The 15,487-nt window shown below is 51.8% G+C and overlaps 7 protein-coding genes across 7 annotated transcripts; 2 read left to right on the forward strand and 5 right to left on the reverse strand.

Moving 5' to 3' along the window:
• Window positions 1-711: 711 nt before the first annotated feature.
• BO83DRAFT_376313 (malate synthase) lies at window positions 712-2,908 on the forward strand. The gene is made up of 4 exons (XM_025530676.1): window positions 712-1,252; window positions 1,310-1,935; window positions 1,997-2,350; window positions 2,415-2,908. Exons 1-4 carry the CDS (start codon window positions 892-894, stop codon window positions 2,700-2,702), a joined length of 1,629 nt encoding a protein of 542 aa, XP_025390540.1. The 5' UTR covers window positions 712-891; the 3' UTR covers window positions 2,703-2,908.
• A 415-nt stretch (window positions 2,909-3,323) lies between these two features.
• BO83DRAFT_356097 (uncharacterized protein) lies at window positions 3,324-4,592 on the reverse strand. The gene is made up of 4 exons (XM_025529179.1): window positions 4,280-4,592; window positions 3,983-4,224; window positions 3,749-3,916; window positions 3,324-3,674 (listed from the first exon to the last, which is right to left on the reverse strand). The coding sequence occupies exons 1-4, from the start codon at window positions 4,479-4,481 to the stop codon at window positions 3,366-3,368; spliced, it is 921 nt and encodes a 306-aa protein (XP_025390541.1). The 5' UTR covers window positions 4,482-4,592; the 3' UTR covers window positions 3,324-3,365.
• Window positions 4,593-5,167: 575 nt separating this feature from the next.
• Window positions 5,168-6,282, forward strand: BO83DRAFT_386452 (uncharacterized protein; the record flags this gene model as incomplete). The annotated part of the gene is made up of 2 exons (XM_025532666.1): window positions 5,168-5,206; window positions 5,269-6,282. 2 exons carry the CDS (start codon window positions 5,168-5,170, stop codon window positions 6,280-6,282), a joined length of 1,053 nt encoding a protein of 350 aa, XP_025390542.1.
• A 341-nt stretch (window positions 6,283-6,623) lies between these two features.
• On the reverse strand, window positions 6,624-7,477 carry BO83DRAFT_307576 (putative IgE-binding protein; the record flags this gene model as incomplete). Its single annotated transcript, XM_025527340.1, has 3 exons — window positions 6,624-6,754; window positions 6,899-7,103; window positions 7,193-7,477. 3 exons carry the CDS (start codon window positions 7,475-7,477, stop codon window positions 6,624-6,626), a joined length of 621 nt encoding a protein of 206 aa, XP_025390543.1.
• A 443-nt stretch (window positions 7,478-7,920) lies between these two features.
• BO83DRAFT_415241 (uncharacterized protein) lies at window positions 7,921-9,528 on the reverse strand. The gene is made up of 5 exons (XM_025534620.1): window positions 8,861-9,528; window positions 8,359-8,717; window positions 8,240-8,296; window positions 8,105-8,182; window positions 7,921-8,036 (listed from the first exon to the last, which is right to left on the reverse strand). Exons 1-4 carry the CDS (start codon window positions 9,274-9,276, stop codon window positions 8,145-8,147), a joined length of 870 nt encoding a protein of 289 aa, XP_025390544.1. The 5' UTR covers window positions 9,277-9,528; the 3' UTR covers window positions 7,921-8,036; window positions 8,105-8,144.
• A 615-nt stretch (window positions 9,529-10,143) lies between these two features.
• BO83DRAFT_376317 (beta-glucosidase) lies at window positions 10,144-13,519 on the reverse strand. Its single transcript, XM_025530677.1, has 3 exons — window positions 12,868-13,519; window positions 12,648-12,819; window positions 10,144-12,602 (listed from the first exon to the last, which is right to left on the reverse strand). The coding sequence occupies exons 1-3, from the start codon at window positions 13,396-13,398 to the stop codon at window positions 10,168-10,170; spliced, it is 3,138 nt and encodes a 1,045-aa protein (XP_025390545.1). The 5' UTR covers window positions 13,399-13,519; the 3' UTR covers window positions 10,144-10,167.
• Window positions 13,520-13,703: 184 nt separating this feature from the next.
• On the reverse strand, window positions 13,704-15,485 carry BO83DRAFT_333146 (choline transport protein). The gene is made up of 3 exons (XM_025528326.1): window positions 14,982-15,485; window positions 13,999-14,936; window positions 13,704-13,924 (listed from the first exon to the last, which is right to left on the reverse strand). The coding sequence occupies exons 1-3, from the start codon at window positions 15,461-15,463 to the stop codon at window positions 13,791-13,793; spliced, it is 1,554 nt and encodes a 517-aa protein (XP_025390546.1). The 5' UTR covers window positions 15,464-15,485; the 3' UTR covers window positions 13,704-13,790.
• Window positions 15,486-15,487: the final 2 nt, after the last annotated feature.

The following is a 15,487-nucleotide window of genomic DNA, read 5'->3' on the forward strand; positions in this document are numbered from 1 at the left end:
GCGAATTGAACGAGCATACATAGAGTAGCTGTGGCATTCTCATCATGTTCAAAAATCCTTTGCAGCCATGGGTGAGTCACTGAAGCAATGATACAGCTCCGCAACATCAGAAAAAGCACCGTATCACAATCGGGACAAGTCGGTCGAGTGTAGGCGATGGCCGGACCGCAGGAAGCTTGCTCCAGGACGGACGGAGGAGAGGAGTAGTACAGGGCAGCAGGATGGCGGCGAACCGCGGTTGGGAGGAAGGGCTCTCGGGCCTGCGGGGAGTTTAGGAGCTTATCAACATCCTCGGTTGAGTGCGTGAGTGGCTACTGGAGTGGACAATTGCAGTGTGAGTATCTGGGCAGCTGCAACAGAGCCAGCAAGTACCGACCCACGTCGGAAAATCATCTCGAGACCTTCCAGGATAGTATCGTTAATATAGTGGTCACTACAGAGAGTATAGTACTCGAATGTATCGAGTAAGAAGTAAATCGGCCTGAACGATAAGCCGCAAGTCGGAATCGGTAGCCGGCGTGCCCCGCCCGTTATCGGCCGAATCGCAGCTGGGTTTCCCGCGGAAAAGTCACGTGGAATGGAAGCTCTGGAGCAGCCCTCATTTTGGGTTCAATCCAGCTTATCGGGACTCCCCATGGACCGCGGTTAGTGAAGTGAATGGTGGGACTGACGTAGTCGCTGTGTAGAACATATATTCTCTTGCTCTCCCTCCACATCTGGTAGCTTATAATAGTGCTGGTTGTTCTTGAAAGTCTTCTTCGCTACTTCCTTCTTCATCATATCATCTCATCTTCAGTACTTCTATCCTGCCGGTCCGGATAGTATCTTAGTATACCCTCCCCACTCATATACTTCCCGATAAGATAAAGACTCTCAAATCCATCCTCCACCATGGTGCAAGTGGACACCCAACTCAAGGACGTCGTCATCCTCGGCAATGTGAGCTCGGAAGCTCGCAAGATCCTCACCAAGGACGCCTGTGCCTTCCTCGCCATCCTCCACCGCACCTTCAACCCTACTCGCAAGGCCCTCCTCCAGCGCCGTATCGACCGCCAGGCCGAGATTGACAAGGGTCACCTCCCCGACTTCCTGCCCGAGACAAAGCACATTCGTGAGAACGATGCCTGGAAGGGTGCTCCCCCGGCTCCGGGACTCGTCGACCGCCGTGTGGAAATCACCGGTCCCACAGATCGCAAGATGGTCGTCAACGCGTTGAACTCGGATGTCTGGACATACATGGCTGATTTTGAGGGTACGCCCTTCCTTCCCGGAGTATATGTGAGAGAGCATAGCATCTAACAATAAACAGATTCCAGCGCCCCCACCTGGGAAAACATGATCAACGGCCAAGTTAACCTCTACGACGCCATCCGCCGCCAGGTCGACTTCACACAGGGTGGCAAGGAATACAAGCTGCGGACAGACCGCGTGCTCCCCACTCTGATTGCTCGCGCTCGTGGCTGGCACCTCGACGAGAAGCACTTCACTGTCGACGGTACCCCCATCTCCGGCAGTCTGTTCGACTTTGGTCTGTACTTCTACCACAATGCCAAGGAGCTCGTTGCCCGCGGGTTCGGCCCGTACTTCTACCTCCCCAAGATGGAGTCGCACCTCGAGGCGCGTCTGTGGAACGACGTCTTCAACCTGGCTCAGGACTACATTGGCATGCCGCGCGGAACGATCCGTGGTACCGTGCTGATTGAGACCATCTCGGCGGCGTTTGAGATGGATGAGATTATCTACGAGTTGCGTGAACACAGCTCTGGATTGAACTGTGGTCGTTGGGATTACATCTTCTCCTTCATTAAGAAGTTCCGCAAGCACCCTAACTTTGTGCTCCCGGATCGTTCGGATGTTACCATGACGGTGCCGTTTATGGATGCGTATGTGAAGTTGTTGATCAAGACTTGCCACCGCAGAGGAGTTCATGCTATGGTAGGCCCCCTCCCCTCAAACATCAAGGTGCTATGTGAAGATGATGCTAATGATATTGAAGGGAGGCATGGCCGCTCAAATCCCAATCAAGAACGACCCCACCGCCAACGACAAGGCCATGGAGAGTGTGCGTGCCGACAAGCTGCGTGAAGTGCGCGCCGGCCACGACGGCACCTGGGTTGCCCACCCTGCTCTGGCCTCCATCGCCTCGGAGATCTTCAACACCTACATGCCCACCCCCAACCAGCTGTTTGTCCGCCGTGAGGACGTCCACATCACCGCCAACGATCTCCTGAATACCAACGTCCCCGGCAAGATCACCGAAGACGGCATCCGCAAGAACCTGAACATTGGTCTGTCCTACATGGAGGGATGGCTCCGCGGTGTGGGCTGCATTCCCATCAACTTCCTGATGGTACGCCCCAATCCCTTCCCTTTTTCTCACGCACAACATAGAATGTATACTAACAAAGAAACAGGAGGACGCCGCTACCGCCGAAGTCTCCCGCAGTCAGCTCTGGCAATGGACGCACCACGGCATCACCACCTCCGACGGCAAGAAGGTTGACAAGGCGTACGCTCTGCGTCTCCTGCAAGAGCAGGCTGACAGTCTGGCCGCCAAGGGTCCCCAGGGCAACAAGTTCCAGCTCGCGGCGCGGTACTTTGCCGGCCAGGTGACGGGCGAGGACTATGCCGATTTCCTGACGAGTTTGTTGTACAATGAGATTTCGTCGGCGGGCAAGGCCGAGCCGGCTGCTAAGCTATGAGCTGAGTAGCTAGCTAGCTTGCTTGCTTGCAGTTGATTTCGGACGTAATGGTGTTACGATATGTTTATGGCATGGGTTTTAATTGTTCATATTATTAGGATGGATGGGTTTGATAGGCTGGACTTATTATCATTGTTATTATCATCATCGCTCTTGCGATTGTTACTATGGCATTACACATATTGAATGAATAAATGCATTTCCTCTAGGATCATCATCAATGCTTAGATTGAATTGCTTCACATACCATGGGACCGAGATACAAATATCAATAGTGTAACGTCGAGCCCTGTTCGGTTCAACTGTTGACATGTTAGTATGGTCTATAGACCAACTTACTTGGAGAGGATATATACGGACTTCATCGGTGTCGATTAACATAAGTTACTGCTACTTTATAATTGTTATATTACATGTCCTGTCTTTCTAATATCTCAGTTATCAAGCCAGAGTCATTGCATTCATGAATGCAGCGAGATATGTAGAACTGATCAATACTAATGAGAGGAGGAGAAAATGGAGTTTAGCTGGATCCATTCGTGTGACAATAACTGAGAGCAAGAGACTAATACTGAGTGCAATTTATGACCAAAACATAGGTGAACTCCTACAGATTAACTTGAGAATTACATATCGCATCAAATAGTATCACCCTCTACCTCTCTACGCCCACCACAGCGCTGTCTCCAAATATCCGCTAAGATCAGCGTCCCCATCGAGCATTGCCTCGACATTCCACCTGATGTGGTACTCCCAATGATCCCGGTATTTACCAGGTAAGAAAGCCATTTTATCACCACAGGCGTTGAGGATCTGGGCTAGACGGTAGTGGCAGTCGAGGAGATTCTTGCTCGGTAGTTCCAGATGTTCTGGACCAGGCGCCGCTACTGACTTGAACTCGATCTCATCGGGTATCAGTAGGCTAGTTGGACACGCGCTGAATCGTACGGTTTTGTAGACGTTTGGGCGGTCCTATTTGATCGGGGGTATCAATATAATGAAGTAGCAGTAATAATAATAATGATGATGTAAGATTTGAGACTTACTGTTGCTTTGAAAGCGAGAGCGAAACGACTGAATACTAGATTTGTTGGTAGATGTATCAAGAAGCTGTTTGATAGGCTGTTTACCAGGGCATTGATGCCACCGGCCCCCATTCGGGCTTGGTGAATGGCAGGGAAGTAGCGGCATAGGGTTTCCCAGACGGTGGTCATCTGTATTTCAGTGATGTTATTATTGGTATTATTGGCAGACAATCAATAGATATAAGGGGAACTTACTGCAGATTTATTCCAGTAGGAAATAAAATACGGCATGATGTGCGCTACCTGCACATAGGTACTTTCAAAGCCCTCTGGTCTGCCTTTCTCGGAATACGTTTCCACATCCATAGCCCCTGTAACGACGCAGCAGGAGCCATCACGCTTCAGACAATCTTCCTGTGTGCCTTGCTGGTAATTTCCCAAGGGACTAAGCTGCTCTTGGGGTGTTCTGACTTCGCTTGCTTCTGACTGGAGTATGGCTTGTCTTGTCTGTCAGTGGTCCTGGTTCTGGTATCCTCTCAAGTGATCACTTACCCGGCCAGGCTAGGATGGTGAGAATATTGAAGAAGATCTCATGAAGCTTATGAGCAGTCGTTGCATTTAAGATGTCACTAGCGAGGGCTTCTTTCCCGCCGTCCGGTAGCCATTGGAGAGATGCTTCTAGTGTTGCTTTCAGCTTGGTCTGGTTGGAGTAGCGGGAGATGCGCTCTCTGGCTTTTTCGATGTCTGGGGACATTCCGGAGATCTTGCTGCTGCGCAGAGGAAATGCAAGCGGTGGATTGAAAGGTTGGAAGGGCTTGGGGCGTTTGAATGGGAGAAGGTGACAATTATCTCCTTGGAAATTGCCATGGTGGTCGATTGTGTTGATGTTCGAGTAGACTTTGTGTAACACGTAAGTATGATGCGAGCCCAATTAGGCAGCCGCGGAGTTAACCACACTCTACCTTAGACAAGGAAGGGAGATGGCTTTGTCTTGCCTGTATTCCCACAACCTTCTCACCACAGAATAATCTTCTGTATGAATGCTAATCGTAGTCAAGATGCTCGTTCATCGATGCTACGGAGATATTCTATTGTTTGCAAGCTTATCTGATTCACAGTTCCGCAATTCTCATATTCAACGATCAAGATGCAGATATCCAGAACATTCTATGTTTCTCTCAGGAGCTTGGAGTTGGTGAATGCAAGAAGCTCACCAGAAGCTTGGATTTCTCGGCAAACACCGAGAAGTAAGTGATCGTGAAGAGTCACTTGTGACATCTGCTGAAAAGTGGTATAAATGCTTCTCTCTCCACTTATACACCAACCGTTTATACTGGTCAAGTTACAGAAGACCGCGAGACGAACTCTTGCTACAGTTATCAGTATCACATTCTCCTGCCTGATTGATCACAACAAAATCTAAACCCCAGTACTACAGACATGACACCAACTCAGTGCACCAACTGCGGTCGTTTCAAGGTATGGTCAGATCACTTCACCTGTGTATTCTCGTTCGATTCGTGAACTAACCACAATAACAGTTAAAAAATAGTGACTGCGCCCATTGTATCAAGCAGGGCATCGACTGCGTGGACCCTCCAGGTGAATATAAACCAGACAGACGACAGAAGCATTGCGCTGAGCAGAGCAGCAGCAATATTTTATCGACTCCAGCCCCAGCTAATTCCATAAACCACACTCATGCTTCTTATCTCTCATCCCCAATTATCCAAAGATCAATACTCGCCCAAACACCCTCCGGGTACGAGCCGGAAGAGCAGCCTGAAGCTCTACTATATTCCCCGTGGGATCCAGAAAGTGCTACGAAGTCTCCAGTCCAGGCTCGCACTTCATTTCAGTCAAATGCATACAGCGAGTACCCAACGGAGTATCTCCATTCCAGCGGACCAGCTGCCGGCCCAGACTCCAATTTTCTGCACGGCTATCATAGTGGACCCTTTCCAGGGTATGCCGAATGCATCAATGAGTCACGCGAGAAAACAGTAGAGCCTACAAATCCGGACCCTCAAAACGCGGCGGATCCTACTGGAGCCAATGACATCTTAGGCTGCGCAGGGTTTGTTTACATGCTTGAGCATTACACCAAGAACAAGCCTGAAGTGGACATAATAATGAGAACGACGGAACACTCTCTTAACGTAGTAGGTAGATTTCTGGAAGCGGATGGGGAAAATTGCAGTCTAACCGTTTTGATGCTGACTTATACGACCCTTGCCCACACTGTGACCCTTTTCGAGAGCGTTGTAGCCCAGATGCCTCTTCCAGTTTTCGAAGCGACAGCAGCCTCGACCGGTGGCATGCCAGCGTTGAAGTATAGGCTGCAAGAAGAAACCAACAAGCTGGCAGACGATCTGCGGGAACAGATCGACCAATGTCACCAGCTGGTGGGGATTCTAAACACTAGGCTAATCAACCCAAGTGATCCTATTAGCACCTATCGTCGACTGACATATGCTCTCCAAACCAGACTGCAATCACTTTCGGGAAGGAGTCTAACATTCGGATCAGCACGGTCTGATAGCTGTACGGATTAGACAGGATGGGTTGTCAAGAGCAGTTGAGAGCATTACGATAGAGGGATACGGGATAAGTAATAATCGGTTTCACACGAATCCTCTTGCCATGTTAAATGCATAATACATTATCATACTTCACCCTACCAAAATCATTCCTATCATGAACCACCATATAACCGAATAAACAAAATAATGCATGCATTTTCAATACCAACAAACAAACAAATCAATGAACCACCAGTAACTACCACCACCACCAGACCGTCCTCGTCCATTTCAACCCTTATACAAACTGACTAACCCCCTTTTCGAACCCTAACCCCAACCAAACCCCCCAAACCCTTTATAAAAAACAAAGATCAAATATACTCCCAAGCCCCCACACTCGCATTCCTCCCCCACGCCCTGGCCCCAAACCCCAAACACTCATTAACATTCCCCCCCGGCACAGTAGCATTCTTCCAATTGACATACACAATCCACCTACCGCCTCCTGCCCCAGGAGTCGCAGACGGACTCACCGACGGACTCACATACGACGAAGAAGGTGTCCCAGAATGCTTGCTAGGCGTAGGCGTTGAACTCGGCTTCGGCGTACTTGACGACCCACCAGGCACACTACTACTACTGCTACCTCCTCCAGCTCCGCCTTTCACAGGACAAGCAATGAACCCACCCGGAGAGCCCGTATAGTTCCAGCTGCCGTAGGGTGTGCCGGGCGTGTAGCTGAATGGGCCGGTTGAGGAACCTGGGGGCATGTAGGCGGAGTGTGGGGCTGTGAAGGAGAGGGCGCCGGTCGAGAGGATGTAGATTTGTTGGCCGCCGGGGACGGAGACGGACTATAGGTGAGGCACCCCGGAGGGGGGGTGTTAGTTGGTGGTTGGATTTAGGGTTGGGGGATGAATGGGATAAGAGGGGAGGAACGTACCAGGCCATTATCACCGATGATTATCGTCTCGTTTCCTGGGGGACATTCGCCTTCGGAGGCTACGCCGGGTGGACAGTAGGAGGAGGTGCGGCCGCCGAGGTAGAAGCGGCCCGAGAAGATGGTTAGGGCGAGGTTGTTGATTGGGGAGTTGGAGCGGTAGGCGGTTACGGTGAAGGAGGAGGTGGATGAGGTGTCTTCATTGGAGGATGAGGAGGAGGACTCCTGGGTGTAGGAGGGTGTGGGGAGGAGGGAGAGGGTGGTTAGGAGGAGGGTTAGGAGGTTCATTGTTTGGTTCTTCGGTGTCTTTGGGGATGAAATGGAATGTAGTTTTAGACATTGGAGAATGGGCTGGGATAGGGCTTTCTTATACGAATATCTACGTAGTAGTGATAATTTGATCTCTCTGAGGTCATCCGGAGAAGTATTCCACTGGGTTGGTGTTGCAGTTGTGCTGGGTACTAGGGTTGGGTCGGACGGTATTCCCGCAGCGGGGATATACTTGGTGCTGCAGAGATGGATATGAGCTCATGGTTATGTCGAGCGTTACGAGAGACTCATGTTGTTGGGACAGTGGGAGAAAATCTAATTAGCATAGGTGCTTATCTTCCATGTGATACTGGTTGATATGGTGGAATGTTTTTGTTCTTACGGAAACCAATGCGCTTAAAAACCTATTTGCCTCATTCAAAGGGGGTGAACCGGCTTTTACCTTATCTATCAATCCTCTACCCACTTCCAAAGCATACTGAAATCAATTCTTTCTACTGGCAGTCTGGTCTGAACGGAACGCCACAACAAGCAGAACAAGCAAAACGACACAGTCTAAACATCCATTACTCCGTATCTTATCCCAGTTCTCTCAGGTCAGCCACACAGGGAATACAGCCTGCGCTCAAGACAGTCCGGACTCACCTTGTATACTTTCGGGTGTTATATTCCCAGAACGCTTTGTTCAATCACAGTCACCTTGCATATGGCCCACTTCTCCACCTATAAAAGAAAATCCCAGTTAGCCCCATTCACAGTTCCTCTCATCAGTCAACTCACAAGAATAGCAGACAACGTCTCCCGGACATTCGGAGATTTTATGTCCTGTACGATTGCCTAAGAAGGTCAGTCAGCGTCAGCTCACTCATTCATTCTCTGTCACTCCATGTTATACGAACATTTACCACAGCGATTGAAACATTTATACTCCCGATGGCCATACCACCCACAGTTACGACACTTGCCTTGCTTCTGCCGGCGAAAGATAGCCTTGTTCATGTCTCTGCGAGTCTGAGAGAGGCCTCTCCAACTAGGAACGGGGGTAATAACCCTGGACTTCTGTGCCTCATACGCCCTGCTAGATCTATGACCTCCTCCTTGTCTGTTGATCTGGGACGAAGAAAGAGATCGGAGCTGCCGTCCGTGACCCCTCACCGTCGGGGTATCAGCAGTAGTAGAGTTGGTGTCCACAATCATGGGAGTATCCACATGTATGCCGCTGCTGCTGCTTCCGCCGCCGCCGCCGGCCTGACGTATTCTAGACATCCACACATTCATTTAGCCCCATCAGTTCAACCCAGCACATACTTCTCTCCAATATTAAAGTAACAAAGCAAAACACCAGATGTAAAAAGGGAAAATGAGAAACGAAAGTATCTAAAGAAAAAGCCTTCAACCCACATAAACCTCTGACAAGTTTCCATATAATAGATGTCTCTCACAACATCCTTAAACTGATCCCGCAACTTTCTGTATACCCGATTACGGCGATAGTCCTTCATTGACTGTACAGAAAACCGCCATCCAGTCCGTTTATCACGATAGGCCTCCCTGATCTCTTGCATATTGCCATGTAACTTCCGAACGCTCCTCGCCAAGTTGTTGAACAGCTCTGTCTCTGTGCTATCTCCCATGCCGGGAGAGCTAACTCTCCTTTCAAGTTGATCCAGCATTTCATTCAGACCACGGATTACACTTTCCATCGTGTCCTCTTTCTGAAGGAGCATCTTGATCGACTCTCGGTTCCGCATTACTTCCCGGAGAATATGGGCCAGGGCGGGCTGTACAAGGCCCCAGATTAAGACAGTGAGGTCCATGGTTAGAAGTGATGAGTATCGATGGTAAGAATACTGTAACAAGTGTGCAAAGAAGAGAGAAGAATTAAGCCAAGTAAATGAAATAACAATAGAAGTGGGAAAGACAGAATGAAATGGTCAAAAGGAAAGAACCATGAGAGAGTCCCGGGGTGTCAATTTATGCCCTACTTTACTCTGTACGAAATGCACTCCCCTCCCCCGACGCGTCCTTTGCACGCGTCTTCTTGCACACTCCTCGCCTCGCATGGCACACATGAGAAAGCGATGGAAACCTGATGAAGGGACCAATCAGTCCATGTAATTACAACAGAGGGAAGAAAATGAACGAATCATACCAGGACACACCGTTGGATTCATGCAGTGCAGTACTTACTAGTCCGAAAAGGGAAATAAAAAGTGAGAGTGCTGCTAAGTTGCGGGCAGTTGGCGCGCTCTCACATGATAGCCTTGCGCGTTGCACTGCCCCATCCCCCAGCCCATGGTGAGGCTTGGGTAGAGTAGGTAGTAAGTAGTGCTTTCTCGCGCTTGTCATGGCAGTTTCGCTGTGTTTGCGTAGTAGGACGGTGGAATATCCGTCGGTGGCCTTGTGTGAGGGCCTTTTTATTGCATCGATTTTAGGAGTGTTAGATGTTAGTTGTGATAAGGGAAGTGGTATCTTCATTGATAGGGTGTAGCAATAATGCCGAATATGCGTTGCTCATTCAGGTGGGTTCAGTTTTCTCTTTCCAAGTGCCCCGCTTACTGACGATGGGTTCAGCATGGAGAGAAACGAGGTAGCAATAGGTCAAAAGCCTTGGAATACAACTATAAGCGCATCTGGGATCTGCAAGTTCCTTCAAAATCATTGATAGCAATTCTATATGTACATGAAAGTCTAATAATACTCCAAATCTAATAGTATCCTCGCAACGGGAGATCTCTCGAACTCTGCCCTACCCAAATCTCAAAATCTCCGTCCGGCATCACCCAATTCTGCTGCCGCACACTCCAATAGCTCAGATCCTTCCGGCTGAGACTCATCGACACTGTCTGCGCTTCACCTGGCTCCAGGGCCACCTTGGTAAAGTTCCGCAGCACACGCACCGGAAAGTCGATCTTCTCCGGCACCCGCTCGATCTTTGTCTTGCTAGAGCTCCGATCGTGCACCTCCACCCAGTCGCCCTCCTCGGTCACCTCCTCTGGGAAGGAGACATACATCTGCACTACGGTTTGACCTGACCGGGGTCCCGTATTCCGGACCTGCACTTCCACGTTCGCCATCTCCTCGAACAGAGACGGGTTGCCGCCCAAGCCACCGCCGGCTTGTGACGGTGTCTGCGGCTTGTCGTAGCCGATCGGGTAGTGTGTGTAGTTTGCGGGAGCAGTACCATCTAGAGATGGCAGGTAGGGATAGATATATTTGCTAACGACGTTGAATCCTGGTGGGAAGAAGAATGATTCGTTGCGCGGCGGCTCAGGATCGTACTCTGGGGGAGAAATCATGGCTGGAGGCCTCGACGCAGGCAGCCGCGACTTCGACTGCAAGGCGTTCACCTGCAGTTCGGCCAACTCGAACGTAGCGTAAGACAGGCCAAAACCAAACTCAAACCGTGGAGTGATATTGTGGCGGTCGAAATAACGGTGGTCAATGTACAGCCCATCTGTAAAGTCCACCTGGGGGACCGGTGCATTAGGCTCGTACAGCACTTGCGCTCCCGGCCCGTAGTCGGCAAGCCTCTTACCCACTGTGTACGGCAGCCGGCCGCTGGCATCGACCTCCCCGAAAAGCACGTCCACCAGTGCGTTGCCACTCTCCTGCCCGGGCAGATGCGCGAACAGAACTGCGGCGACCCCTGGAAGGTCAATCCACGACTCGACGACTACCGGGCCCACGGCGTGCACCACCACCACGGTCGGCCCGCCACAGTTGTTGGCTACCGTCTTGATCAGCGAATCACCGCCCTTCTGCAGGAAGAGGTTGCTGCGGTCGCCGTTAATGCCGCCCGAAGAGATGTATCCCTCGCCGGAGTCAGCGTTCGCAAACACCAGACATAGATCTCGATCGGCAGCATCGGCGGGCATCACGGCATTCCGCATGTACGAGTGCATGTCGATCTCGGTGGCCCAGGCGGTATTCAGAGCGTCAATCGGACTGATCAGGTAGGGAAACTCAACCGTGCCACTACCCCAGCCCATGGCCAGAGTTCCCTGGTTGCAGCCCCGGTCTGGGCAGGCGTTGGGTCCTCCAGCCGGTCCGGCGTCGTCGCCATACACGCCCACCCGATAGGGACCGCCGGATGGGCTCACTGGCCGGCGGGACAAGGGCAGTGTGTTCTGGTTATTCTTCACCATCACGATGCCTTCGGCCGCCACCTTGCGAGCAATAATGGAGTGTGCATTTTCGCCTTCGCCTTGAGCATTAATGAACCGGTTCACGATACCGTAGGCCTCGTCATCCGGAGACCCTTGGTGCAGCCATCCGACTTCATCGTTGGTCCACGAGGAAAAGGTAGGCCCGCCATCACCGTCCGGAGCAGGCCGAGGCCACAAGTCCTGGCCAAGATGGTACCAGGAGGCTACAATGCGGGTCACCATGTCGTTCAACCGGTCCATCGGGACAGAGGTGTTCAACACTGCGCGAGTCAACTCTGGTCCCCACAAGGACCTTCCGTCCGCCCAGTGGAGTCCATCGCCCGGCATACTCATGTCCAGACCCCCTAGGGCGCTGTTGATACCTGACCGTTGAGCCAACCAGTCCGACTGCACGAATCCCTGGAAGCCCATTTCGTCCTTCAGAATACCGTTCAGCAGCTTGCTATTCTCACAAGCATGGCTGTTGTTCACCATCTGGTACGCACACATGACGCTGGCTACATCGGCACGGATACTCTCGGCAAACGGCCAGGCAAACACCTCGTGCAAAGCACGGTCGCCGACGTTGGACGACATGGCCGAGGGTATTCCCCACTCATTCGCCTGCCGGAAATGTTCTTGCTCGTTCAGAATGTAATGCTTGGCCGTGGCCATGACGCCGTTACTCTGGATGCCGCGAATGGTCTCCGCCGCGGTGACACCCTGCAGCACAGGGTCTGAGCCAAACGACTCCCAATTGCGACCGCCCGCTGGCATCATACCGAGGGATCCCATTGACGGGCCCAGCAACACGTTGACGCCCTTTAACCGAGCCTCCTCTCCCAGAGCCGCACCGCGCTGTCGGATCAGATCTCGGTTCCAGGTCGCTCCTGTTGTAATACCGGCGGGGAAGGCAGAAATGAGGTCGGCGTAACGCAATCCGAGGGGACCGTCCTGTAGACACAGCGAGGGGAACTTGACCAAATCGGCGGAGCCTGAGCAGTTAGTAACCATCATCCATAGCCTTCAACCACACATACCTGTATTGCCGACACAAAGCCCCATTTGCCATCCAATGCCAGTAGTGATGTTGATCTTCTCGATGAGGGTCATCTGGCTGACTAGTGCCTCCGCCTTCCTATAATCTTCCGCCCATTCTTCGAGCGCGCCTCCCTTGGGGGTAGGAAACCAAGACTCCGCCGGCGTTATATCCTACAGACATCAGCATCACACCCACTAACTCAGGTATGCCAAACGAACCCGTTCAAACTCATCTTCCGACCAAGCCAAATTCAAGAATGCCCAGACCATCATACCCAGTGCGACGAAAATAACGACCAGCGTCCGCCACAACCATCGAGAATAATAGTATGCCCGCCATCCGGTGCGGGGAGTATGTCTCCGGAACGACGAGGTTCTCCGGTGATGTCCCTTCTTCTTCACGGTGTAGTCACCATCATCGCTGTCATCGGTGAGCTCGTACTGTCTCGCTGCCGCCAATAATTCTTGTTCCGCCTCGGTAATGCTATCCAGGTATGCTTCGACATCAGTGGAGCGGCGGTTAGCGTAGGCGGAGGCCTCATTGGACCTCTTGGCGTTGTCAACGCGGCGGAGCTTTATGCGGGAGTCCTCATCGAGGTCTGGATCGGAGAGGTCGGAGAGGGTAAAGGTTTCGGAGTAGCGGCGGTCATCTTGGACCTCTTCGGGGATAGATTCATGTAGGGGGGTGTAGCGTTGTTGCTGGGAGGATTTCCTGCCGGAGGAAGAGTTGTCCCGAAAGGGGAGCGGCATGGTGCCTTACGGGGATAGGAGCATTGGAATAGATTCCAGATTCGAGAGGAAGCAAGGGGAGGAAGAGAGAGAAAAAAACAAAAAAATAAGAAGGGACCAGGGCAGGAGGGAGAAAGGGGAGATTAGGATGGCGAGAGAGTGGATGGGGATGGCCAGACGTGGAGAAAGCTGGGCGCAAAAGAGTAATGATACGAGCCATCATTTCAAGGCACCCGTCCCGCGGTTGGCCAATCACGATGGCGTCCATCTGATGGCTTACGACGTTGCGGGCCGATCATGATCTGGACCGTACTTTTGCTGGGACCCTGACTTGGAACTATACTGAGCAGAATGTTGATGCCAATAGATACATCGAAGTGAACATATAGCTAGTAGTGGTTATCATTCGCTTATTAGGTGAGAGTCGCCTCCGCCGCCTCCATGTGTCGCGCCGTCTGTCCCCGGAAGGACCGGCGTCCCCGCAACACCCAATCCAGGGCAATCAGCACTGCAACCACCCCATATACTGCAGAGACATAGTTCATATCTAGTAGTAGTCGCCGAGTTAGTAGTTATTCTTAAGGCAAATAAATAAGGGAGTGTTGCTTGGGGGCGGCTTACTGCCCGTGGTAACCGGATATACCGAGGGGAAGGAATATATAACCAGGCAGAACAAAGTCCATGCTAGAACCACAATATTACACACCAAGCCGAGTCTCCCCAGCCAGAAGGGACCGTGTTTGAGATTATTCCGACCACGCCACAGCAAGCAGACAATCGGCACCACGTACGAGGTATAGAGTAACACAATGCACGCAGTGACCATGCTGTTGAAAGCAGTCGACGATCCAAGGTACAGCAGCCCCAGAAGACCCACTATGAAGCAGCTCACGCTGTGCGCGTTTAGTGGCACATCCAGCGTGGGATGAACCTGAGCGAGAAACGATGACATGGGTAGGCCCCGGTCTCGTGCAAAGGACCAGCATAGGCGGGATTGCCAGGTATGACAGGCAATCTGGCATCCGATACCAGTGACAAAAAGCAACGTCTCGAGCACAATAGCGCCGGCTTTGTTCTGCAAGGCTTGGTAATACAGAGCGAGGATAGGCACGCCGGTCGGAGTATTGAGAATCTCATCGAGATTGTTCAGGCTGAAAAACATGGAGATGCAGTAGGTCCACGAAGTGAGAAAGCCGATCAATACGGTACAGAGGATCGCAATGGGAATGCTTCGTTCAGGTTGCCCGACTTCCTCGGCCAAATGGGTGGCCGAGTCAAGACAAGCGAAGATCCAGTTGGGATTAATCAAACCCACAAGGAACGCAATCCCGTCAGAGGGCCAGCCCGTCGAGTTGACAAAGTGAGCGAAGACGAATTCAGCCGACCCGTGTGTAGGAGCTGCCGCAGGAACGGTAATCAGGATGACAACGAACGAGATGAGGGAGATGTATAGGGTTGTGGTGGCCACGGTGGGAAGCACTTTGCCGACGCAATTGAACAGATAGGAGAAGAAGTTGACTAGCTGGTAGGCTACCACGGAATGCCATGGTTGAGGAGTACTACACCGTCAGCAAGTTGCGGTCCAATCTTGAATAGAAACATACAAGTCCGGATGTGTTAGCTGCCACATGCCAACACCAGCAGAGGCCAAGCTTAAAGCAACACTGGCGCAGGTAAAGATGGCTCCCGCCCAAGCCAACCAGCCGGTCAGATAGGATGCGAAAGACGCATACTTCCTCGGCGCCAGTTCACTGGCCCAGAAGTATTGGCCACCTGCGTTGGGCATGGCTGATGCCAATTCGGACAGGCTGACTCCAACGCAGGTCGAAACGAAAGCGATCCACGGGATGCCATAGATAGTCAACACGGTGCCTCCAGAATTGATGCCTGTGATCAAGGACGCGGAGATACCGAACCACGAGTTTGCCAGGGAGAAGGCGACCCCGAGGAGAGACAGCACGGAGAAGTTCCGCTGCATGTCCTGGGTATAGCCCATCTCCGCCAGCCTTCTCGCGTCATCGTCGACGTGCGCAGAATTGTCGCTGGCCGGACTGACTGCGGACACGTTGGTCTTGGGTCGCTCCATATTTGCGTGAGAGTGTTTTGGTTC

Source organism: Aspergillus eucalypticola (genome assembly GCF_003184535.1).
Source record: "Aspergillus eucalypticola CBS 122712 chromosome Unknown BO83scaffold_6, whole genome shotgun sequence".
Taxonomy (NCBI): domain Eukaryota; kingdom Fungi; phylum Ascomycota; class Eurotiomycetes; order Eurotiales; family Aspergillaceae; genus Aspergillus; species Aspergillus eucalypticola.